At 37.9% G+C, this 25860-nt stretch overlaps 1 protein-coding gene across 3 annotated transcripts in view; it reads left to right on the top strand.

The window, feature by feature from the left end:
• Positions 1 to 25860, top strand: part of PRIM2 (DNA primase subunit 2) — a 128854-nt gene that overhangs the window by 2517 nt on the left and 100477 nt on the right. For all 3 annotated transcript variants that reach the window (XM_074819845.1, XM_074819843.1, XM_074819844.1), the window contains one exon: positions 7266 to 7386. In XM_074819845.1, coding sequence (XP_074675946.1) covers positions 7266 to 7386 — 121 coding nt within the window. The remainder of the gene's footprint in view (positions 1 to 7265; positions 7387 to 25860) is intronic.

Genomic DNA, 25860 nt, shown 5'->3' with positions numbered 1-25860 from the left:
TAAGCCAAGGTATGAAGCTGGAATGAATGCGGCTTTTCCTTGGAATGGGTCATGAGACAGTTGAGAGTTCTGGGGCAAGTGTTGGAGAAGAGACCAAGGCGGCTAACAACATGGTCGGTGCCTGCTACAGACCATCTGATCAGAATGGGGAGTAGCAGAGGCCTCAAAAGCCTCCAGATGGGGGAAACCTTGCCATGACAGCCCTTGGGTGACTTTAAACACCCTGAAATTTCTGGATTTTTCACATCCCACCATGTTGCGCTTTCAAAAGACATCTGGGCTGTGTGAAGGACAGTTTGTTGATGTACATGATCGATGAGCCACCTAGATCTGTGATGCATGTACAATGAGGAACACGTGGATGTGAAGATCAATAGCAGCCTTCACTGCAGTGACTGGTAGTATAGTCTAAAATGCTGAGAGAAGGGACCAAGTTGAGTAACAGAATTGCAACTGAAATTCCTTCTACCCTTCTCTATTCTACATGTATTATTTGTGATTATGAATAACAAATTTATTGGTTTCTTTCTAGTGCTTATGTTTGTTGTGTATATTTTTATAAACTCCCTCAGTCACACTAGTCCTGCTGAAAATATCTTGCTTTTACCTATGTCGTAAGTGTCTACCAAAACCCCATAAAAGGTAGTATCCTTAAGTAGCCTGGGACTAAAAGGCCCCTGAAAACTTAGTGTTTCTTATGCAGCTAGGGGCATTTTGAATAGTCAGTTTGGTTTCCATTATTCTCTTGTAAAACTTCAAGTATTTAGTTATTATTTAGATGGGACCATTGCTTTTCTGTTGGAGATGAGACACTTTGAGGGTGTTGGTAGTGACACATTGGAAGAAAGTTCTGCTGTTCTGGAAGGTAGAATTGTCTGGTGGCAAGAATCTAATCTGGAACTCAAGGCATCTATTTTGGTTAGTCTGTGGCTTGAGGAAAAATGAGTTTGGGTCAAATTCACAGAAGGCAATACAAGCCATTTAGCAAATGCCTGCAGGTTAGGTATTCTGTTCAGGAGTGGAATTCACTAAACTTTGTCCACTGTGCTGAGAAGGGAGGAAGGTATATGTGAATGACAGTGGCTAGCATGCTGAGTGAAAGGCTGCCTCAGTCAGAAATAATCAAGCAGGGACTTGGCTGGACATTTGCCTTTGTCACTGATGTGGTATCTTTCCCCTCTGCCCTGTATCTCTATAATGGCTCTGGAATCTCCTGTAATTAATGATGGATGCAGATGTCACGTCCCGCTCAGATGAGGGAGACAAGTGACTCAGATTTGTAAATCCCCTACGGAGTGGACAATGGTGAGACAAGTCTCAAAGTCCAAACATTTATTAACTACCCACAATGTACTAATTGGACACACGATAATTGGCTAAGTATATAAAGAGTTGTGGCAAGCAATACAGTATGCCTTGCATTGCTTAATGGTAGTGAAGGAAAAGGGGGAAAAGGAAAGGAGGAAAAGGAAAGGAGGGAGATGGAGGAAATAGAGGAATAGAGGTCACTGGTCTGGGTTCCTGTGTCGATCCTGCCAGTGAGGGTTCCAGGAGGCATCTGTCATCTTTGCTTCACTTCACTCTCTGGGCCCCCCCCTCCCTTTCCCCCCCTCGATTTATACACACTTTCCTTGGGTCCATCCCCTAGGTCGACTCACATACCTACGTATCCCATGTATGGGGAGGGGTAAGGTGTTTCATGGATGATGTAATTAACATGATCTTGTTAGTCTTCATTTGCATATTTAGGGGTGTTAACTTTAATATGCATGTAATGGATAATGAAGCAAAGGTCATTCACCAGACAGATGGGGAATTTAAATTTGGCCAGGTGCACCAGAGCAGAGCTGTCCTGTCTCCACAGGGCTCCCTCCTCCAGCTGCATCCTGTGTTTTTCTGGCAGCCTTATCAACTTTGACCTCCACACCATCCACCCCATGACTATAGTTTCATTACTTGGAAGTGTTTGGGACATTCCTTAGCTCGGAGGGCCTCCACTCCCCCTGCTAACCATTATGTCTTTCTCAGGCTGTTTTTCTCAGTCTTCGTTTCTCGCAGGCCTGTTTCTTTCAGGACCTGTTTTTACAAGTCATCTCTCACAGCAGATAATTGGACTGTTTGCTTTTTCTCTGCAAGCTTCTTTTTAAAAGAAGGTCCTTGTCTTTTGTATGAGAGCTTATTTGACTGTAGTGCTTGCTTAAGAAATAAGTGGGAGACATGGTTCAGACCCTCTGTTTCAGGGAAGTATCTTAAGAATTAGGCTATAGGCAGGGCAGAGGTGGGCAGCTTGTGAAGGTGAACCACTGTGCGGAAATGAATACAAGCTATATTGGGCCACAGAGTCATCAGGAAAGAGCCTGGCTTTGTAGTCTAGGGGGAAAGACCCCTTCTTAGGGAGGAGGGGCCTTGGATAGAGCTCCAGGGCACTCTTTAAACTACTTGCAAATGTATTTTTGTGTTCTTGGTTATATACAGATAGTTTGATGCAGTGTTTCAATAAAGCAGCTTGATAGTTTCCACTTAAGCTAGCTTTTTTTGTTTCTTTGGAAAGGTAGACTTAGTGCTTACTCATAAAATGGAAAATAGTCTCTTAAGCACTGAGCTGACCTTGTACCCAGCATTCTTCATTCTCTTGAAAAGCAGCTATTTCAGAGATAAGATATTTCTGTGCTCTAAAACTGACATGTTCCCTAGAAGGTAAAATTAGGAGGCAAATAGAATATACTGTTCTCTAAGTTTTTATCATATTAGCTCAGAAAAATAAGCTTGACACAAAACATTAGGTTAGTTGATGAAGCCTGTTAGGGTAGGAGTGTTTGAAAAAGTGTACTTAAATAGTCATAACAGCAAACTAGGTTGAATTCAGGTCTCTGTGGCAGTTGTGTTTACAGGCTTGTTTTCCTATGACACCCGCCTCTTTAAGTTTCCAGTTGGCCAACAGTGCCACCCAGGGGTATGAGTTTACATCAACTTTTTTTTTTCTAGTCTGCATCAGTCCTCACTTATAAATTGGATTGTTTTGGTTTGGGTTTTACATGGTTTGAGGTGGCCAGCTCCACCATCCTTGTCAGTCAAGTCTGTAATGTAGTTATCATCTCTTGGCTGTCCTTCTTCTGCCTTCTGAAGTCCAAGGCTTTAAAGCTTACTCCCATGTAATGTTGCTAAGGTAAGGTATATACAGTCTTGAGTGAACAGTCTCATCCATACCCTTCTTTCACACCTCTTGTAATGTCACTTTTATCTGTCAAGACCAGGAAACATAATAAGCTTGTTTCATTCACTTTCATGGCAAACACAGCTCTAAACAGAATTTTACTTTCATGTTGACCATGACCATGCGTTTCTGCTTCTCTCTATTGCATCTCTTTTCACTTTATCAGGTTAGCTATGAAGAATCTTGAAAGTCACAGGAGCATAGTCTTCACTTTACTTAATTAAGATGGAAGAAATAAATCTTGCCTCTGCTCTGACAGCAAAACTCTTCTATCCAGGAAACTTTTAAGCATGCTTTTTAGGTTCTTTTCTTTTTCCCGTGTTGCATAACAAAGACATAAGTTCTTTATCAAGCTTAGCAAGGTTTTTTTCTCTTCTCATGTTTTTTCTGTATGATAAATTAGACTTGTGTGCCGAAATCGCTACCTCTTATGTTGACTAGCATTTACTTTTGTGTGCTTTCTGTACCTGAGTTCCCCTTGCTGTCTACCTTTTGAATCTTAAACTGTGAGGAATCTTCTGGTGTCGGTTGTCTAGTAAAACAGAGCTCTGGCCCATGCCCAGGCTTTTCACAGGTTAACATTAAGTTGTTGGTAACTGAACTCTCATATTTAATTGTGGAATGTGAACTACTAGTCTTAGGTTCCAGGTTTAGGAGCATTTTCATGTCTTTCTAAAGTACTTCAGTGTTGATGCTTCATAACAAATATGCCGGTCTTGCCTACCACTCCTTGGGGGGGTAAGGGGGATTCCTCCCCCCCCCCCCCCCCCCCCCCCCGAGTGCTGTTCCCTGGTATGAAAGAGAGTGTTCTTTTATATTATTTTTCCAGTTGGGAATCTACTGATCTGATTTAAACTGTTGAGTAGTCAGCACACAAAAAAGGTAAGTGGCAAAAAACATGGAGATCATCTTGAGTGCCATTGCAAGTCATATAATGGACAACCAGGGGATCAGGCCTAGTCAGCTTGGGTTTATGAAAGGCAGGTCCTGCCTGACAAACCCTATCTCCTTCTATGACAAGATGACCTGACTATTGGATGAGGGAAAGGCTGTGGATATTGTCTACCTGGATTTTCGAAAAGCATTCGACACAGTTCCCCATAGGATTCTCATAGAAAAACTGGCTGCCCGTGGCCTGGATGAGCGAATGGTCTGCTGGGTCAAGCACTGGCTGGATGGACGGTCCCAGAGAGTGGTGGTCAATGGAGCTAAATCCAGCTGGCGGCCGGTTACAAGTGGTGTTCCTCAGGGCTCGGTGTTGGGACCATTTCTGTTCAACATCTTTATTGATGATAAGGACATAGAATGTATCATCAATAAATTCGCAGATGACACCAAGTTAAGCGGGAGTGTCGATCTGCATGAAGATAGGGAGGCACTACAGAGGGACTTGGATAGATTGGATCGGTGGGCCAACGTTAACGGGATGAGCTTCAGCAAGGCCAAGTGCCAGGTCCTGCACTTTGGCCACAACAACCCCATGCATCGCTACAGGCTTGGGGAGGTGTGGCTGGAGAGCTGTGTGGAAGAGAAGGATCTGGGGGTTCTAATTGACAAGCAGCTGAACATGAGCCGGCAGTGTGCCCAGGTAGCCAAGAAAGCCAATGGCATCCTGGCTTGTATTAGAAATAGTGTGACCAGCAGAAGTAGGGAGGTGATAGTCCCCCTGTACTCTGCACTGGTGAGGCCACACCTGGAGTATTGTGTCCAGTTTTGGGCACCTCAATGCGAGAGAGATATCGAGGTGCTGGAGCGACTGCAGAGGAGGGCAACGAAGCTGGTGAAGGGCCTGGAGAATAAATCCTACGAGGAGAGATTGAGGGAGCTGGGACTGTTCAGTTTGAGGAAGAGAAGGCTAAGAGGAGACCTCATCGCTCTCTACAACTACCTGAAAGGACACTGTAGAGAGGTTGGTGCTGGTCTCACAGGTAATTAGTGATAGAACAAGAGGGAACGGTTTTAAGCTCCAACAAGGGAGGTTTAGACTGGCATTAGGAAAAAATCTTTCACAGAAAGAGTGGTCAGACAGTAGAATGGGCTGCCTGGGGAGGTGATGGAGTCACCATCCCTGGATGTGTTTAAGGGTAGTTTGGATGTGATGTTGGGGGATATGGTGTAGGGGAGAACTTTGTACAGTAGGGCTGATGGTTGGACTTGATGATCCCAAGGGTCTTTTCCAACCTGAATGATTCTGTCAGACATTCCTAACATCTACGGTTCAACTACCTGCAACTGTCTCATTTTCAGCAGTAGCTTGGGTAGTTATCTAATGAGAGTGACATTGTTTTTCAGTTAAGGTTGTCGTTCTGATAATAAGTATTATTAATAATATCTGTCTGGAATGAGAGTGTACAATTGTAATGAGTATAAGACATGATTTGGGTTTAGAAATAATGTAAAATTTTCCAAAGACACAAGGGAAAAAATGAACATAGATAATGCCCTAATGATGATGTTTCTAGGAAAGTCGGTTTTAAAGTATATGCTGGACATACACAGTAATGTGAGCTAGTTCATCAGCTAGTTTGTCAACTGCAGGAAGAATCCAGGTAGGTGTGTGTTGTATTAGAGATAACAGTAATATTTTCTTGTTTAGGTAACTTAAGTGGGTAGGTGGGATTACAGCCTTTGATCTACTCTCCTGAAGGAAAGGAAGAACAGGAGACTGGCTGGCCTCCAAAGTAACTTTATATGCTTGATACTTTTTTTTTCCTTTGGAAGACAAAGACAGCATAAAGCTGATGAATTAGGAACAGAGTAAAACTGTCACATCCTAGGATTTTGTTACTGTTCAAGATGATCACAGAAGAACTGCAGATCAGAGGCATTAACTTCCATTTTAAGTTGCACAGATGATTAATACATCCCAAGCATGGAGACTGTCCATGGGGTTATACGTCACAGAAGGCCTTAACGCAGTCTTTCTATCTGGAATTATAATTTGAATCATAATTAATTTTCTCCAAACCATATTTCAAGTAGAGATTTTGTCTACAGAATCACAAACAACTCTGTTGTAATTTGCCGGTCACCTCTGGGAAAACATGCTTAAATATTGTAAGGAGAATATGTAAGACTGCAGTATTTCTGTGCTCTGTGAATTGTCATAGCAGTAGCCCACAGCGTAGCTCTCAGAGGACAGTTTAAAAGAATGCCCTGTAATAGCGAGATACAGTATCATCTGCATGCTGTGCTTGTACCTACAGGGTGGCTTTTGTTACTAGTATTCTGGTACCTACTTGCTATAGCTTTGAGAAATGCGCTGATGCCTGGGAGTCTGAGTGCTGGGATGTAAAGAGTAATATGAGTACTTAGAGACTGGCTTCAGTGTTATTTTTCTTTAATGTTGTCTACTGACTTCTGTCCCTGTGTTCTTGTTCGTTCTTCTACTTGCTCACCTGCTGTTGCTAAACCCCTTTTGCTCTTTTGTCAAGTGTTAGATGTTCTATTTGTGTTCCTCACCCAAGTTCGTTGTCATATATTTTCCTTTTGCTTGCTTCCAGGCTATTTGTTGCCTAGTATAGAGCACTGTTATAATATCTGAGACATGTGCATGTTCCTTCAGCTGGAGATACCCCAAAAGTGAGAATTAAGAAGTAGGCTTCCTAATGTATTTGCCTCATCAGATTGATTGTGACATTAATTGTACAATAAAGAAATGTTGTGTCATGTTGCAAAAAAAAAAAGCTGTCCTTTAAATACTGAAGGAGAATGTTATCTGCAGTTGGTTATTCTTATCTAAAACAAGTAAGAAATGGTTAGTGCTGTTTAAAAGAGACTAACAGCTTTGATACCTACAGAACAATTTTTAGTGTTGACATTGACTACTCTGTTCTTTCAAAACAAAGAAGCATGACTGTCGATGTGTATTGTCTCTTCACAAGAAGAAAGCTTCCTGCCTTTTTTCCAGGCTCCTCAGTTTGTGGGTCCCATGCCAAAGTCAGTGTTACATTTAACGCTGTGTTCGCTAGGTTTGACATCTATCTTATAAAGAAAGGATGCATAATCAGAAAACGTATTATGGTTTTTTTTTATTATTATTTCTTTGCAGTGAGGATCTCAGGCGTTGGTTTCTTCAACAAGAAATGGATCTCTTGCGATATCGCTTCAATGAACTGACTGACAGTTTAAGACAGAAATTCCTGGAACATGTTAACTTATCATTTGAAGCTGTAAGTATGTTACTTTCTGTATTTGTGTTATGTTGCATGTGCCTGTTTTTTTTTTTTTAAATTGTCATTAAGGTAGTTTTAGTACTTCTATTTAAAAAATAAAAAGTGCAGTTATGGCTTTAAAAAAACAACCACACAAAACTTCTGAACTTGAAGAATAGTGTGCATGCCACAGAAATGAGGATTAAATTATACATTTTTGTGCTGCAACAAGAGAAGCTCAGTCTGCTTCAGTCAACCAACACTTGACTGAAAACTGTGTAGTTACAAAGGTAAGTTAACAATGTTTATGAAAGCTGATAGGAGGTGTTTTTGAATTAAGATTCTGGATAGGCTAGATCTAGTGTGTGTTCTTCAGATATGGCATTTGTTTGTCTCATCTGTCCATCAGGGCAAATAATACTCAGGTCAGAATTACCTTGTTTTCTTTTATGTGTAAGTGATGAATTGTGTGATAATTCACCTTAAAGGTTTCAGTGATAAGAAACCGATGACTGCGTTTGATTCTAACCTGAAGTGTGTGTGCAATCTATTCTCATCAGATTACTAACTTCAGTTGGAAAACATATGTTTTTATGAATAAACTTTGCTCTAGAACCTTTGCAATCTACTAACTACTTCTAAGATATTGGCTTCTTGCTATAGTAACCAAAGCAAACCACAGTGACCTTGGGGACTTTGTACATTATACCATTTCATGAATACTGATGTCTGGAGAACTATGTGAAAATTAAAAAGACATGCATTCAAGGAATACTTCAGATAGATGTTGAGGACATAATTAAACTTTAATAATCAAAGTATGAAAATTCTGTATGGATTGTTCAAGAATGTAACTTACTGTGTAATTGTCACTGTGGGTTAAAAATAATAGGCTTCTACTTTGCAAGTATATTTTTGACACGTGGTTGTATGTACATGCTAAAAATAATTTCTATTCCACTTGTTTGCGCATATTATGCGAGTTACTGAAGCTATAAGACTATGATTTAGCTTAAAAAAAAAAAAGTAAATCTGGTATTAGATACCAGATTAAAATTTGCCTACTGTGTTGAGGGATTTATATATAATTTTAAAAGAAATGATCTACAGTTAAATAACAGTTTTATTGTTACATAGACTTTACACACACACATGCACATAAATTATACTCTTTTCACTTAATAGACCATTTGATTTTGGCCCATTAAGTACATGCTACAGAGAATGCAGAATATAAATTGTGTCCAAAATTCTGTAAATGCTCTTATTCCACAGTTGCTTTCTCATTAGAACTTTAGATTCAAAGCTTTTTTCCTTTTGACTTAAACTCATTCTAGTTCTTTACGAACTTATGAAAAACCTTGAAAATACCAAATCTGTGTAGACAAACGGCTGTTGTTTTTGAGATGCTTTAGGGATATTATAAAAGAGTTCTTGCTGTTATAGACCGCTTCATTTGTTTGAGCGGATTAAAGGAAAATGTCTGTCGCAGTTTCTGCGTTAATGATTTCAATAAAATTTTGCACTGCAGCTATGAACTATTTTGTTAGAAAGCTCCAGCTTTGCCTGTAGCTCTCAGTAATCTTACAAAAATTAATGTATAATCATCACTCTACTGAAAAAAAACCCAACAACCACCAACCCATTTTTCTTTTAAAATACTGATTAATTAGAAGAACTTAAAAATTCTAATATGTGGCTGATGTGCATTATATGTTGCTAGATTGAAAGATCAGGCACCAGTGCATGTTGATAATGAAAGATGACTTGTGCAGTGTTGAGAATGAATTTGTCTAGCTAAGTAGTAACTCATGGGCTTTCCTGGGTCTTCAAGAGGCTATTAGAAATGTCATTCTTTGGTTCAACAGACCTTTCACTGAATGGTGTGTTTGTGGAGCTGTATTTCCGTTGCTTATTCCCTGGTCTCATATTGTCCTGTCACAGTTTCAGCATTCAGGCTTGTGAGAATAAATCAATGTTTACAGGTTGCTGGAAATAGCTAGGAGCATAACTTGGTTCTGTGCTATTGAATGTGCCTTCAGCATGTCAAAATGATTAAAAAGGTATTACTTTCTTATGCCTGTTGAGGCAACAAAGAATCATTTCATTGCAAATCTTCTCTGTTCCTACTTTTTCCCCCCCTTCCAGTTCCAGTGGGAATTTAAGCAAAACTAATCTCTCCTTGCACTATCATATATAAAACATTTGGATATTACTAAGGAATTCCATACCTATCTGAAAGAGGTTTAAACTCTATGGTGCTACATAGGGGCCACTGTAAAAGCAGTATTCTTTTTCTCAGTGTTGTATTTGTAAAAGTCTTTAAAAAGGAAACGAAGACGGACTATCCTCTTCATACTTCTCTGTTAAAAGTTATGTTTTCATGCCTTACTGTGCATAAAACAAGATGGAAATCAAACTTTCTGCTGCACCTGTTAGAATGGTCTTCAGGACCTTCAGGTCAAGGTAATATCAAGTTCTGATACTACAATTCAGCTTCTATATAGGTAAATGGATAGAAATTCTACTATAGGATTTTAATTGCTTAAGCTATGCTGAGAAAGTTAGGTAAATATCCTTAAAGAGAAGACAGATTCCTTGCATTTTCTAGATAACAGTTCTGCATTTCAGAATTGTAAGCTGAGATAGGCCAGAGCTGCTGACGTTCAGACCTCGGCATAGTCTGGCGTAGCAATGTCTCAATTTAACAATTCTAAGAACCACTGTAAGAAGCGATTCTCAGTATTTAATAAAAGAGCTGGTCAAACTTTTTGTGGGGAGGAGGAATAAGTGGATAGTCTTGTCTAGTTTTGTCACACTTGTCTTCATTTATAGCACCAACAAAGTGAACCTGACAGTGAGAACTCAGTAACTGTCACTTTTCTCCTTTTCATGTTTGCTTACATGCATGAGAAAGTGAGACATGTATTCATATAATTCTTTGCAGGGGTTTTGCAGACTAATTCCTGAGATTTTGTGAGTTATGGATTGAGAATTACTGCTTTATAGAATCAAGAAGTCTTCAATCCTGCTCAGGGATAATACTTAAGCAGCTGTTAAATCTTCTTTGAAGATTTTAGTGCCAAAGATCTTAATTTAGCAACTTTTTGGAAAGAATGAAGTTGTTAACAACTAGAAGAAAAAATACCAGACTTTTTGAATTTTTATAAGATAGTCAGCTGTGGAGAGTTTGAAATGATAGTAGTTCTGATCTCATGATTAAAGAGAATTTTAATCAAAGGGCAAGAGATTTCTGAAACTAAAAATAGAAACGAAATTTAATGAAAATGAATGTTTTAGTTTTTATAATAGGATTTTTTTATGTCCTGTGACATTTATATTGCTGATGGAGCAAAATACATGGGAAAGGGTTCATTAAAATAAGTAAATACTTGCTCTGTGGTGTTTTACCTGATTATAAAATGCCCTTTACTTGCAAAAGGAAGTCTATAAACTGTTCAAAGTATTCAGATTAAAGATGATGACTTCAGTATAATGAATGAGTGTTTGAACATGCATAGGATTATGATAATTCAAAATTTTTACAATGTTTGTGAAAATAAGCTTCTCCACATTTAGTATAAATTAGGGAAATTTGAAGCTTAGGTAAGTTCTTCCTTGAAATGTTTTTACAAAGCTGTCACTGAATTAAGGTAGTCTATCTCTCATATTTCAGTGAGAAGCCTCTGGAACCTGGACTTTCGGAAAAAAATGCAAGTTAGCTTTGAGTTTATCTCTGAGACACTTTTTTGAACTACTAACAGGTAGATTGCATTTTAATTACTTGTAGGAAATAGCTTTGGCCAATCTGTTTTCTGGCAAATGTGGAGGATGCCTGGATTGGTGTTGCTCAGCCTACTGGAACATGCTTTTGTTTAAGCATGGATATGTTAGGTTGGATGAGAAGAGGTTGTCATGTCACTGGTGGCAAGGGCTGAGGTTGAGCCCAAGAACAGAGGCTGATGAGGATTATTTGAAATTTTACTATTGTTAGTTCTCAGCAGGAAAAACTCCATGGTCTCTTCTTCTGAGAGGATGTGTTCAACATCTCAGACAGTAACTTGTTTCAGCTTTTGCTTCTTGGCCAGAGTTTGGGACACTAGTGAAAGTATTTCCTTTTTTACTTTTGGTTAAAGCATTCTGTGCAGTGTAATGAGTGTCAAGCTCTTAATCAGACCCCAAACCAAACCCCAACTCTTTTTTTTTGGGCAGCAGGCGAAAGATGTTTTAATGAAGTGCTACTTTGCCTGAAAATAATAAAAAATACAGACTGGTGTACTTTGTAGTATCTGAGACTAGTTGTCTTAACTAGTTCATTTCCATAATTTATTTTCTAATTTACTTTCTAAACATCTTCAGAGCTGTTTGTATTGCATTAGAAAATACATTGTTGAAGATTTGCACTGTTCAGACACTTTTACACTTTTTTAGGTATCTTTTAAAAAATTAAAACTGATTCAATTTTGAAGATTATTTCTATCTTAACAGTCATTTATACACCTTTCATGAATAGCTTCCCCCTCAAAATTATTGTATCGACATCTTACACAAGCTAAATGCTTTTTTTTCTCTGAAATAAGTTGTGGTTGAACCACGGTGTCAAAGGCGATGTTTACAATATAGCCTCCTTTCCAGTAAACAGAAAGAGACTGAAGAAATTTAACTTTTGAACTCTACCTTTGACAGTATTAGAACTTTTGGAGGCAAACAGAAATAATTTTATATATGCACACACACGCTCACTCACTCTATGATAATTATTTGGTAGAAGTCCCTTCCATGTGTTTTCCTGGGAGTGGTTAGACTTGAATTGGGAGGGGTTAGGCTTGGCCTGGGAGCAGCATTTCTTATGTGATGCTTTTACAATAATAACTTCTAGGAAATAATATTTTGTTAAAATATTGTTATAGGTATTTACTAGCTCATTTAAAATGTAATTTTCTTAGAGCAGTGTCATCTAATTGATAGCCAGTTGTGGGGTCTTTCTCTTGATGTTACCTGTTCCCTGGGAAAATGACTATTTGAGTTGCATTTGCCTCATGTTAGATAAAATCCTGCTGTCTTGCAAAACGCATCTAGTTGTTCAGCTTAAAGCATTGGACTTAGAGCAACATTTGCTAAACTTTTCTGTTCAATAATTCTGCAGTTCTCTTGTTCAGTAAAGCTTATTGTTATCCTTATTTGACACTTTAATTTCTGGACCTCAGTCTGTAAACTTGTCTGTCTTTATATAATACTTCATAGATGACTTGCTGTCAGGTGTCCACCAAATTTTGGGGAACTGCTTAACGGAGAAGACTGGTTAATAGTCTTGCCTCAAAACTAAGCTTACTCCCCCCCCCCCCCCCAAAAAAAAAAACCCACTACACATGGATCTATGATTCACTCCTTTTTCACCTGGTCCTATATGTTTATGTTATTTTAGTGTTATGTGGCTTGTCAGCCTTTGAATATGTGAGATGTGAGACTTGCCTGCTTTTGATGTTTCCTTGTCCTGAAAGAGAAGTGCTACATTGCCTTTCTTGACACTTTAATACAGGTCATTCAATATGAGAAGGTTCTGCTGTATAATTGTTTCTTTTTTTTTTTTCTTTTTTTAGTGAGCAAGAAATACTTACTAATCCGTTCCCTGTTTCTAAAGCTTGTTTATCTTAATCTATAAGAATTTTTTCCGTTGATATGTTGAATAGTTTTGTATCACAGTAACAGGAGAATCATGGAATGCTTCTGAAGGTATTTCAGAATGTTTTCAGTCCATGCTATATTTTATATACTTAAAAAAAAAAGTAAAAGGCTTTTAAGGGACAGTGCTGTCACCATCCAGATAAATACTGAAGCTTTTTATGTATGGCATGTGATTTTCAGCTCTCAAGGCACATTAAATTGTGTGTAAAGTCAGTCACGTAGGGAGCACAGGAAATTCTTAAGCAGCACTCAAGAGAAGTAAATGCTGACATTTAAGGTGACAGAGCCCATCAAAGAGAATATGCAAACACAGGTGTGCAGTTGAAATTTACATTAATTTAGGAGATTAAAGCATTAAAATCTTACTATAAATGAGTAATTACATCTATGGTGCCTGACAGTTTCTGGCAGTAAAAGCCACTAATACAGATTTTTAAGATATTTAAAGAGAAATATAGTGAATATTTTAAATATTATAGTAATTGAAGAAAATATTTTAATCTCAAAGCAAGGTCTTCAGTATATGAAGGAATGATATAAAGTAAATTGTTCTACAGGTAAGTGACACTTGGGCTTTAACTAGAAAGTCGTTTTTTCTTTCTTGCTACGAGTTGTGGGCATCTGTTGTTTTCCTTTAAGTTAGGTACGCCTGATTTTATTTCTGCCAGATTGTGATACAAGACCTGTTTGGAGTCATTTGACGTTGTGCCTAACCTCCATTTTGTCATGTAATCTTATCAGTGAGACTGGTTGTCTGTGTGGTTTTCCACATGCCCTGCTGTGTATACACCCCTTCATTTGTCCCTCTGTTCCCACCCCAACCTTTTCACTGTCCTTTTCCTTGTTTTCTTGTAGCTGGTTATGCATGTCTGTATCAGAAGCCCTTGAGAAATAACCATACTTACTCTTTTTTGTATCAGTGCTTTTGGACCTTCACTGTGTGAAATAAATCCTAGTTTATTGATTTGATATTCTGATAGCCTTTTTGACATAATCAGAGTACTTATGGTGACTGCCACAAGTTGTTATTGAAAAGCTTTCAATGTGTCTGTAAGTTTGAGGAAAACTGCAAGTTATCTGCGTCAGTGGTGTTCCTAGAAATTACTGAATTAAGGTGTTGAGTTTCCTGTCATTCACATGTTTGGTCTTACAGGACCTAACACTGGGGAAGTAATCACGATGATGATGATAACCTGAAGCCGTAAAAGTAGAGTAAATTTATTCTTTCCTTCACTCTGTATGCTGCTTTTCTTCTTGCCCTTCAAGGCTGTGTCTTATATATGTCATATTGCATGTTAACTCCTAGATCTTAGGCTGGATTTTTGCATGCTTCTGAAATTTTAATAGGCACCTCTAATATATTCTGTTTTTTTTCAGCAGTTGTTTTAAGATATTTTGGAAGAGTGATGAGAGTATTCTCTTTAGAGTTTTATTTATACTTTTTCTTTCTTCTAATATATAAAACTTGTGCTTGATAGCATTGAAGGGGAAGTTGGGTCAAAAGTTACCTAGTCATTGGTAGCTTACCTTTGCTCTGTAGTTAGAAGTGGAGTCCCTTGGATTGGCAACTAACATGCCAGTTACTGTACATTAGTATTTGGAGTAATGTTTCCTTAAAAGGAAACTCTACTAGCAGAAGTCTAAATTTTCTTTATTTTCATTCCTTGTGAATTTAACTTATATGCTAATTTCTGTAATTATTAACGCTTTCTTTTTTCCATGAATTTGACTTTTTCTTCAGCTGTTGCTCAGTCCTTCTGTTCCCTAAAATGATAATGAACAGACCTTTCTTCTTCATAGAACTTTTTATATAGGAATTGTCACTTACCTTGTTCATTTTTAGACAACTGCCACATATTCTGGGAACTTTAACTTCTCGTTCCTGGAATAGGTCTGCTGTACTCATTTTGCTATTCTCTCTTCTTTCTCAGGTCAGCCTAGTCCTCCTGTTATCACAAAGTAACCCTCTGTAACTTATCCATCTCAGCATCTCGCATTCCTACTTCCTGTGTACAAACGTCAGCAGAAGCAATGCTTAATTTTGCTCTTAAATTCTGGGACATTCTTCCATGCCATAGTCTGCTTCAGTGAAACTGATAAGGCACTTAAGCTGTTCATAATCTTTCTTTCGATGGGATTTAAACCTTGAAGAAAATTTAACAATTTGCCGTCTGTCTTCAGATAATGAGGTGTCCTGCCAATATTGTACTCAATATTTTATCACTAAATAAATTGCATGTAGCATTTTTAATGCTTGCTTTTTCTTTGTCCTAACTTCAACTGCAGGTTTTTCTGGTGTTTCTCAGCTACAGCTTTTTCTTCCTCTATTGAAACTACTTTCTAGTCTACTCAGTCATGCTTCTCTTCTCTCATTGGCCGTGGATATTTTGATTATTTTCTTTTAGCTTACACTTTCTGTGTTCTGTTTCTGTGGTGACGACAATAGGATTCAGTTCTTCAAATTTTCTTCTTTTTAATGGATGTGTGTGGTATCGCTGTTACTATGGTCTCAAACCTTACCTGATAGTTAAAAATACTTTTTTGCTACTAGCTCTTTGTTTTCAATTAGTTTTGTCTTTCCCACTTTCTCCTTTGGATGTTCTTCTAGTTTATGTCTTAAGTTTAGCAAAGCTGTACTTTTCCTTAGAATGCCATTTTCTACTTGGCACTGTCAGAAGTATTTCCTTTGAAGCCCTCAGTCTGAGTTTCAGCCTTTGTCTGATTTGCCTTGCATACTTTTAAGTGTCCTAAACCTACAACTTGCTCATAGACATCAAATGAAAGATCTGTCCTTTGAGCATCTGCATCTGAAGGTCTCTGTAGGTCAGTGATACATCTTGTGTTGATTTGGAAGATCCAGTGAACTTCTGGTTCCTTTCCACTTGGTTCTTGTGAAGATTGCCACAAAACTTAACTCATTTTAACCAGTCAGACTTGGTCTCTCTCTGGGGACTGTTTAAGGGCCTCTCTTCTGTTCACATGGACCAAAATGTTCTGTGGTTGCTTCCAAAATGCTGTGTGTTTCAGTAACACTCTGAAGATGACAGTTGTTTCATTTGCCTTGTGCATGAAAACTTCACAGCTTTGCTTGCAAAGTCCCTGGTACCTGTATATTCCTGTCTCATAGTGGTGGTCATCATTCTGCTGCTTTAGTTCCCTTATAATTTTTTTCCTAATGTCAAACCTAACTCTACCTTCCAGTAATATAAGTCTATTTCTTCTTGTTCTGTCCACTAATTGAGAAAGGTGTGTGGGGGGGTGTGTGTGTGGGGGGGTGTGTGTGTGGGGGGGTGTGTGTGTGGGGGGGTGTGTGTGTGTGGGGGGGTGTGTGTGTGTGGGGGGGGTGTGTGTGTGGGGGGGGGTGTGTGTGTGTGGGGGGGGGTGTGTGTGTGTGGGGGTGTGTGTGTGTGTGTGTGGGGTGTGTGTGTGTGTGGGTGGGGGGGGTGTGTGTGTGTGTGGGTGGGGGGGGTGTGTGTGTGGGTGGGGGGGGTGTGTGTGTGTGTGGGTGGGGGGGGTGTGTGTGTGTGTGTGTGGGGGGGGTGTGTGTGTGTGTGTGTGGGGGGGGTGTGTGTGTGGGGGGGGTGTGTGTGTGTGTGGGGGGGGTGTGTGTGTTTGCCTTCTACATATAAGATGACTCTACGCTTTCTTGGTGTTTCTTGGTGTTTCTTGTTTTAGCCTTTCTTTGTGTGTGGTGGCTTGTCATTTTGGTGGATGTCCTTTGCCATTTTCTAGTGGGGCAACATCTTTTTTTTTTTAAGTGCAGTGTCAGCTGGTCAGAATATTCCATCTGAATCATTACCAATTCTAAAGTGACATGGAGATTAAATTCATGTATTCTACACATTTTCCTCCCCGCCCCCTCAGCATGATCTAGTGACTCCCAAGCTGGAGATGGGGAGGTTGTACAACTGCTTTTCTCAGCACTCCTGGTTAGTCAGCTCTTCTTCTGTTTGTACAGAACTGGCTTGGATATAAAACCTTGAAGCGTCTCTCCTGAAACACATCCTTCAGTTTTAGACCAGAGTCTCTTACTGATCTTGTTCTCGAGAGCCCTTGCAGTGTCCCCAGCCTTAAGGCATTTAAATATATAATCTGCTTCTATGTTAATATGCAGGTTAGTAACTAAAATATTAAATTTTATTTTAAATAATTGTGGAACTTGCCTTAATATGTCCTCCTATTTTTGAGTCAGATTCTTCCATGCATGGCTTTTCCAGTTAGTTTTGCACACAGATTATAGGACACTTAGTGGAACTGTTTGGCCATTTGCTTTTGAACATGTCTAACGAGAGTGACTTTAGGGGCTTTTGACACAATGTGACACCTGCTTTTTTTCCCTAACCCTGAGGTCTGTTGCACTGTCATAAGGCAGTGAGATTGACTTAACAAAATTTGTCTTTTGACAGATCCACGTGGGCTGTTACTTGTCTCCTGTGTTTTTTTCCTAGTGCTGTCAAATGTTTTGATTTTTTTTGCCATACCTTTTTAGGAATTTAACTTAATATACTGGAATGTGGAGTGGAATAGAATGTACAGTTTTATCCTAAATTTATTTTTCAGTGATGTTCTGGTCATGATATTGACTGTTCTTATTTCCTGTGACCTTTTCTTCATCTTATCTTCAGACTGTTTGTTCCTTGAAATACATATTTTCTCTTTGTTGCTTCCACAAGAAATGAAAATTAATAGTTATTATCATGTCTTTATCTGTGGTATAAGAATGATGTATAATTGAATTTAGATTCCCTGTAATGCTTCTGTTCTGTTATCTTTCTGCAGTGTGCAGAATAAACTTCAAAGTGTAGTGTATTTCTTCTTGAATACATCTTTCTGTCTTGCTGTTTCCTCTCCACAGAGCATAAAAAAATCCTGTTTAAATTATCTTAAAACTTCTTCACCTCTGAAAAGCCTCTCGAAATTTAAAAAAATATTATGACTTTTTTTTATAACTTCTAGGTTAGATGCCTTATTTTTGGGTAACTGCCAATTGTTGCAAAATTAACCATCTTAACTTTTTTAATGCTGTTATAAAGAACGGTATTTTAATAAAATGCTTTGAATCAAAATAAAGGGGAAGGAACAGTGGATAGGAATAGTCAGTTGGGGGAGCTAGTGCTCTGTAGTGCATCTACCAGCATTTGAGAAAAGAGTAAGAACTGCAAAATAAAAGGGAAGAGCAAGATGCATTAGTGTTAGAGTTATTTTTTTTTTTCCACAGTAGCTCTTTGATGTTGCGGTTGAAGTGCTTTTTTAGCAGCTTTAAGCAGTAGAAATTAAACTTCTTTAATTTCCATTTTTATGATCAGAGCACTCCTATGAGAGACTTTCTGATATCACTATTATGCTGTCTTCAGAAGCATTTATCTCAGTAGTGGGGCAGTTGTATAAATATTTGTAGTTTTAGCTTCTTGAAAAAAATCTTTTATGACTGCCTTTATTGGGTATGGAAGATCCTAAAGTCAGATTTGGATTAATGAGAATGAGACTAGTTTATGTCCTTAGTAAGGACAGATACAGGCAAAAGAAAATACTTAATATTGTGTCTAGCCACTAAAAGGCTGTGACTATAATTATCCATTTTGGTACCAGGTGTATAAACCCAAATGTTCTTCTGGTTGGGTTGATGATTTTGCATTTCGGAGGCATCAAATAGTATTTCTTCCTTTCCCAAACAGTATGGTGAAAAATGCTTAAAAGTGGAAACTGTTGAGAGCCTAATTTTACTGTGTGGAAATTTATGCCAAGCTAAAGCAGTATCTATGTCCAAGTAGGCTGCAGTTTGCATTTGTGAAGGAAATGGTTCTGAATTTTTATCTTCGTTTCCTGCTACTTGAATCTTACATTTGTCTCTTTGCTTGAAAATCAACAATGGTTGTCTTGCAGGTGACAGCAGAGGTCAGAAGTGATGTATGTCTAAGTGGGAAATAGTGCCAAAGTAAGATGAAAATATGTATTCTGTCACTTAGCTCCATACTTGAAGTCATAATAGAAGCAAAATTGTATGTGGAAAGACTTAAGAGTAGGGGTTTTTTTTTTTTAAATGCTGGAATTTGTTAATAAGACACCGAAACATGTATATCAGCACTTTAAAAAACTTAACAGGTTACTCTCATCCTAAAGTACTTAATTGCAAAAGAAGTACTAAACTTCTCAATTTAATCATTCAAGTTTCAGAAGATAGATTTAAATGAAACCAAGCGGTGGCTTTGTCACAGAATTTACTGTTCCTTTTTGAAAATTGTTTTTTGTTCCAAATAAAGAAAAAAACCCCCACCCATTGATATCTAGGTTTATGTCTACCTCTTGTAGTTGACTGTAGTTACATCTTAAGGGAAGAAAATCCTAGGGAGACCTCTTTCCTCAGAAGTATTAGCAGCATGGGAATCCAGTTAAACCAGTATGAACTGCTCTTTAGGCCACTGTACTGCAGTCGGAGGATTTGGTAGGCCAACTGGCAGGTCTGTTTGTGAAGTAATGTCTTTTGCAAAGCAGTCTTACTAACTGGCTGCAACCCAAAATAATTGGGTTGATTGCAAAGCAACCTGAGCATTGTAGTGAGCTAATGTTGTGAGGGATGGGTAGATGAGGTGAGGTTTGATAAAAACATGTAGGCTAAATGTATTGTAGTATTCTCGTACAGAATTTTAAAACAAAATTTGATTTATGGGAGAATCACGTATCTCATAAATCTAAGAGGGAGAAGTGCTGGCTGAAAGAAGGGGAGAATATGTACTTGCTATTTTTTTTTTTTTTTGTGAACTGGAAGGATGGATGAGGAGAGGTCTTAATTTACCCTTCTCTAATGGACCCTTGAATTATAAGCATGTCTTTGTTATTAGTCATGAAGAAAACTAGCATTTTGCTGCAGTAATTCTAGTTGCATGTATTATTTGCACATATGGTGTTGGTGATGTTCTATAAAATTGTGGAATTAAGTAATAAATGTGACTGAAGAATATATAGCTACTGGGGATGTCCCTTTTCACCTTCATAAACATAATGAACAACAGTTTGTAAATGATGCAAAATGCTAATTAAAAGTTTTAATTTGGTAATCATCTCTTTGATTAGAAACAGATGCTGATTATCTGCAGAAATCTAAATGGACCCTTAGAAGATAGCTTTTATTGCTTAAAATTGACTTGTGAAACTAGAGTCAAACTAAAACACAAACTGTACAGTAACTTAGGCCCACTTTAGTGCACTAGAGCACTATGATTCTTACTAAATAGCTTTGTGTGGTTCATCATTTGAGTTAAATAGGACCTTTACAGTGCACTGTAAGGTTTAATCCTTCTGGACTGGGTGCTGTACACGTTCCTTCTGATTTGAAGTACATTCTCTTAGCGCTTTGAAAAAGTTATGTGCTTTGAAACAAAAATTGCAAGAAGGCTGCAATAAAAATGAATTGATGAATAAAACCATTCTTCCTCCTAATCTAGTGGAAAACAACCAGACAACATTTGGAATACAGTCTGAATCCTGAGGCAGTCGTTCCGCTGTAACCCTGGATTTCTGAAGTAATATGAAATGGTAGCTGTATCAGAAACGCAGGGGAGAATAGGTATCTCCTCCGCCATGTTCTTCAGCTTATGATAGAAGAGGTAGGAAGGGTACCCACACTACTTGTGTGATAATGTGCTCTAGCACTCAGTAGTTGACCAAGTCACATTTGACTGCTGTTTATCTAACGGCTTGGAAATGATAAAAGAATAGCAAGTCCTAACCTGATCCTTGTAGATCCTGTTTTTAGCAATTGATAATTTGGGATTCCTGGAAGAAACGTAGTATGGACAAGGAGAATGGTGTCATCAGGTGTCCTCTTTTTCTATAAATATTTTAGACATTCTTTTGGGGCATAAGGGAAGAGAAAATTGGAAAATCAATAGTGTATTTTCTAAAATTATAACCATAGTTATTCAAGAAGAAAATAAATTTCTTGGATAATCAAGGTGTTAAGTTCTTTTATATTGGTTAAGGTTAAGAATGTTTCCGAAATGAATTTACTATTCATATAGCAGTGAATGCAGTAACTTTGGAAATGTTTATATTGTTCTTTAGTTCAGCAGCATAAAAGCTGATAGGATAGTTTGTGCAGGATGTAATTACACTGCAAGTAGAATTTACTAGCTGCTGTTTTGGATGTAAGCTTTGTAAAATGGTCTGCAAACACTGAAATATTCTTCCCTGCTAATCCTGTGATTAAATCTAGAGAAGCATTTGTTAACAAGTTTCTGTAAAATTGAGTTTGATGTTCGCATCCTGGTTTGTAAATGGAAGAAAACTTGTTGCCGTATTTCTTATAAGGGCCTTCCATTAGCTCTTCAGTCATGTGCGACTCTAATATGTATGTGGTGATGCTTCTGATTGTATGTGGTGATGTTTTGTTCAGCTTTCCTTTTCATGGATGTAGGGGAATTGTTTGTCAGGAATGTAAGAAACTGGACCTATGTCACTGAGTTTCTCTGTGATTATGGTAACCACGAATTAACTGCGTTGTTGAGGAAGATCCATAAAATGTCCTTTCCGTGCCCACTCCTGATTTTAAAAAAAGCCCGAACAACATTTCAGCCAATGGATGAGAATACATAACAGTTCCAAGTGCAACCCATTATATTTTTAGGGATGCCAGCAACCTGAACTTGAGCTGAAGTAGTAAGTTGTAATACCATGGAAAATGCAGTTTTCTTCTTAATTCATTTGTGCCTGGCCAAAATGGGATTGATACCTCTTAAGAAATGTCATCAGATTTGTGAACAAGAGGTTTGTAAGCCTCTGGAATGTTTTATTTAAGGCTCTTCATGCTTTTAATTGGTAGGACAGCTGGGAATGATGTCCTTTCCTAATCAAGCTAGTGTTCATTAACTGGCTGAATACACTTTAAATTTACATTCTTAAATTTAATGGTATTTAGGTTAATAATTTTGTATTCTAGTTGTAGCTTAGTTTGTACTGTGATGTGTGGCAATGGACAAGATTGACTAGGAAATGATTGTTTTGTCTGTTTCATCCTTAAACTGCAATGTAGTGCAGTATTGAGAGGCTGACTTTTTGAGAGGGGTGTTGTGCCATTTGAGTACCTTGTGGTCAGTGACTAAAAGCAAGTTTTAAAAAGTTCACTTTCTAAGGACACCAGTGAAGTGTGCACATAAAGACCTGAAGCTGAATCTTGGAAAAGGAAAGGTCTTGTGCATTGAGTTCTTGTTTCTTACTGGGAGACTTAGAAACAGCAGAATTAAGTAGTTGTGCATGTATAGTAGTATAATGTGTGCATGCATCTTTATCTCTTCATTAAAACAGAGTGGGGATATCAAATTTATTTGGAAGTTTTTGGACTGCCTCACTGCCAGTATTTGTTTAACCAAGCCTTGCATATTAAATTATTCATATTTTAATCTAAATTTATGTGTCTTTGTGTTTCCAGGACAATTCTGTGATTAAAAATCAATGAATAAGCTGCAGGTGGAAAGCAAGAAAACTAGAAATAATGCAACTTGTCCCAAATCTTTGCTTCCTTCCTTTCCTCTCATGCCTTGTTTTTTTATGTCTTGATTTTTTTCATTTTTCTAAGTCTCAAAAACTAACGATGTAAGATTGAATTGTTTCAAGCTATGATACGTGACCCACTGTCACTGAAAAGGAAAGATCCTTTTCATGATGTTACTGTTCTTTGCTTGTGCAAAGCAAAGACTGACTGATAAGCAATTTCAGTTTACTAAACTGGCAACAAACTAACAAGGCAAAACTAGTGAATTGTTTTCTGTGAGGTGAGTTGAATCAGTTCAGTGTGGAGGGTCAGATGAACACCAGATAACACCCTCAGAAGAATTCTGTTGATATTTTTTTTAATTCTTTTGAACATCACAGTAACATTAATCTGCCGAACATCGAGTGCTGTCAAAAGTTAAGCAGTCTTGTTTATCTTTCCAATCTTGATTAGAATTCTAAAAGCTGTATTTAATTGTGTCTAATTTTTTACTGATTACCGGAATGTGTTTAGAGAGGGAATTATTAAATGTACAAACTGTAGTGTTCTTATCAAAATAATAAAAAAAAAAGGCAAAAAAGAAAGTTTTTCCAGCTTCCATGAACCAAGAAAAATCGGGATACATTTTTCATGATGCTCTGTATACAGAGGTACAGGTATGACCTAACTGAAAGCTTGAGTCTGAGTTTAGACTATAAGGGGCTTATTTTCATTACATTGCATCTTCAGTCAGTTTTAAACAATTTTATGTAAAATGGTGAAATCATTAATGCTAATGCAAGGTTATTTTAAATGTTTCAGTCTTTAGGTAAGCAAGTTGTATTTTTCAATGCATTCTGGAGTCATCTCACAGCTTTAGTTAGGGGCTAGGGATATCCTTGTTTCTTCTTCCTCTCTCTCCATTAGCTGAAAACATGAAGGCAGTGTGAATTTGGTGAAAAGGCAAGGAGCCAAAGGGTTTGTAGGGCTGCTGAAAGTTTGCCTAACCTATAAGATAATTATTTATCAGTTTAAAAAGTATTATTTATTTATACAATAAATATTGTTTGTGTTTATTTTAAAAAAAATACAATTTCTGATGAAACTGTATTTTCTGTAACGCTGTCCACAATCTTTAGTCATGGCCCATTAACCTATTTTTCTGGAGGTTTCACCAGGATCACTTTTACCCCAACAGTGTTAAATTTTTTTGCAAGTGAGATCAAAGATAATCTAAAATCAGTGGTGACTGATATGTATGGGATTGATATGGTCAAAATACTAACAAAGAAGGATCTAAACAGCTTGTGAAGACTGCAGTTAGTATAATTATTTTATGCATATATTAAAAGATAAAAACCCCTTGAAATTAAATGTAATACTGAATATAATGGTTTTGTTGATGAGAATGAGCTAATTGATTTTCGAAAAGCAAATAAGCAAGGAATCCTTGCATTTCTCTCTTCTCATTCTCACCCCCAGTTTTTCAAGCCTGTCTGTAAAACAGTCAGTGGACTGTTTTAATGGCTTTCTGTTAAAAGAAAATCTCCATGGCTCAGTTTGATGTGTTTTTAGTGGGAGATCCTAGAAGAAATAATGCAGTTGTAACCACTATAGCTATACAATATGTTGTACTGTTTATTTGAAGACCGTTTCATTGAGGGTTTGGAATGGCAGGGTAGACCGGGCTCTCTTAAGCAGTTTCTACTGAGAAAGCATAAAACTGTTACATTTGAGAAATGGAAGTCACTATTCTGGAACTAAAATTAAAACTTTGGTTTATACTAGGTGAAAGACAAGCTTGAAGGCTGATGTGGTGACTTAGATTTATACTTATTTAAACAAGAAATATATCATCTGGAAGGAGTAGCAGGGTTTTGGTAGCACTGAGTGAAATCTGTATATAGTTCTAGGGTGTCACATTTGAAAATGCAGGAATCTTTCAAAGACTAACAAGAATAAGATTCTTACCGAGAGTATTTTATAGAAAGTGTTTTCTTGTATCATTTACACAAATACATTTAAATATTTTGATACAGCTATTTTCTTAAAAAAAAAAAAAAGTGGTTTCCTTACAGGCTGTTTTTCCCTGGGCATTAGATTTCCACATGCAGAAGCATAACGCTAATGTGTATTTCTTGTGTCTTCAAAGTTACATTCCTCTGCCTTGCTGGCAGCTTCATTATTATTATTTTTTTAAGCTGATTTTCCTGAGAGAGTACTACAAATTACATCAAGAGGTGGACAGGGTAACCATAAACCTTCTAGACATTGCTGCCTTGGCTGTTTCATATGCAACTATCAAATCACTTTCACACAGAGGATTTCCTGAGCTACTCCTCTGTCGTGGGTTAACCCCAGCCAGCAATTAAGCACCAGTGGGATGGGGAGGAGAATTGGGGAAAAAAAAAAAAGTAAAACTCATGGGTTGAGATAAGGACAGTTTAATAGGTAAAGCAAAAGCCATGCACACAAGCAAAGCAAACCAAGGAATCGATTCACTGCTTCCCACTGGCAGGCAGGTGCTCAGCCATCTCCAGCACAGCTGGGCTCCATCATGCGTAACGGTTACTTGAGAAGACAAACACTGTTGTTCTGAATGTTCCTCCCTTCCTCCTTCTTCCCCAGTTTTATATGCTGAGCATGACATCACATGGTATGGAATAATCCCTTTGGTCAGTTGGGATCAGCTGTCCCAGCTGTGTCTCCTTCCAACTTCGTGTGCACCCCCAGCCCACTTGCTGGTGGGGTGGGGTGAGAAGCATAAAAGGCCTTGACTCTGTGTAACCACTGCTCAGCAATAATGAAAACATCTCTGCATTATCAACACTGCTTCCAGTACAAATTCAAAATATATCCCCATACTAGCTACTATGAAGAAAATGAACTCTATCCCAGCCAAAACCAGTACATCCTCCAAGTTTGAAATTAAAGCGTTCTTCCTGTGACTTCCAAGAAAAGTGTTTTCTTCATTTTCTCAGTTTTTCAACTGAGAAGGAAAAAAGCTTTGTTTAAATGCCCATTTGACTGCATAGAAGTGTTAGTCAACAAATGAGATACTCTGCCTCATTCAGAGAAGAAACTGAACTGCTTGTGTGCATCCCTTTCCATGGAGAGGAAGGACACTGAGTGTCTTATCTTGAGTTTGGAGTCTGGGTATCTACTGCATGTGATATCCTTGGCTTGGTTCCTGATTAGTCTGTAAAAGCTATCTTGACTGCAGCCTTATATCACCTCTCCATAGGTATTGGAGCACATGTCCAGTTTATGTAGAGCAGTGTCACACAATGTATTAGATGGGCACAGATGTCACCAATATATATGTTTTGGGAAGGTATTCT

The sequence above is a fragment of the Strix aluco genome, chromosome 3 (genome assembly GCF_031877795.1).
Source record: "Strix aluco isolate bStrAlu1 chromosome 3, bStrAlu1.hap1, whole genome shotgun sequence".
Lineage (NCBI taxonomy): Eukaryota > Metazoa > Chordata > Aves > Strigiformes > Strigidae > Strix > Strix aluco.
The sequence above is the reverse complement of the archived record's forward strand: the minus strand, read 5'-3'. Positions and strand labels throughout refer to the sequence as shown.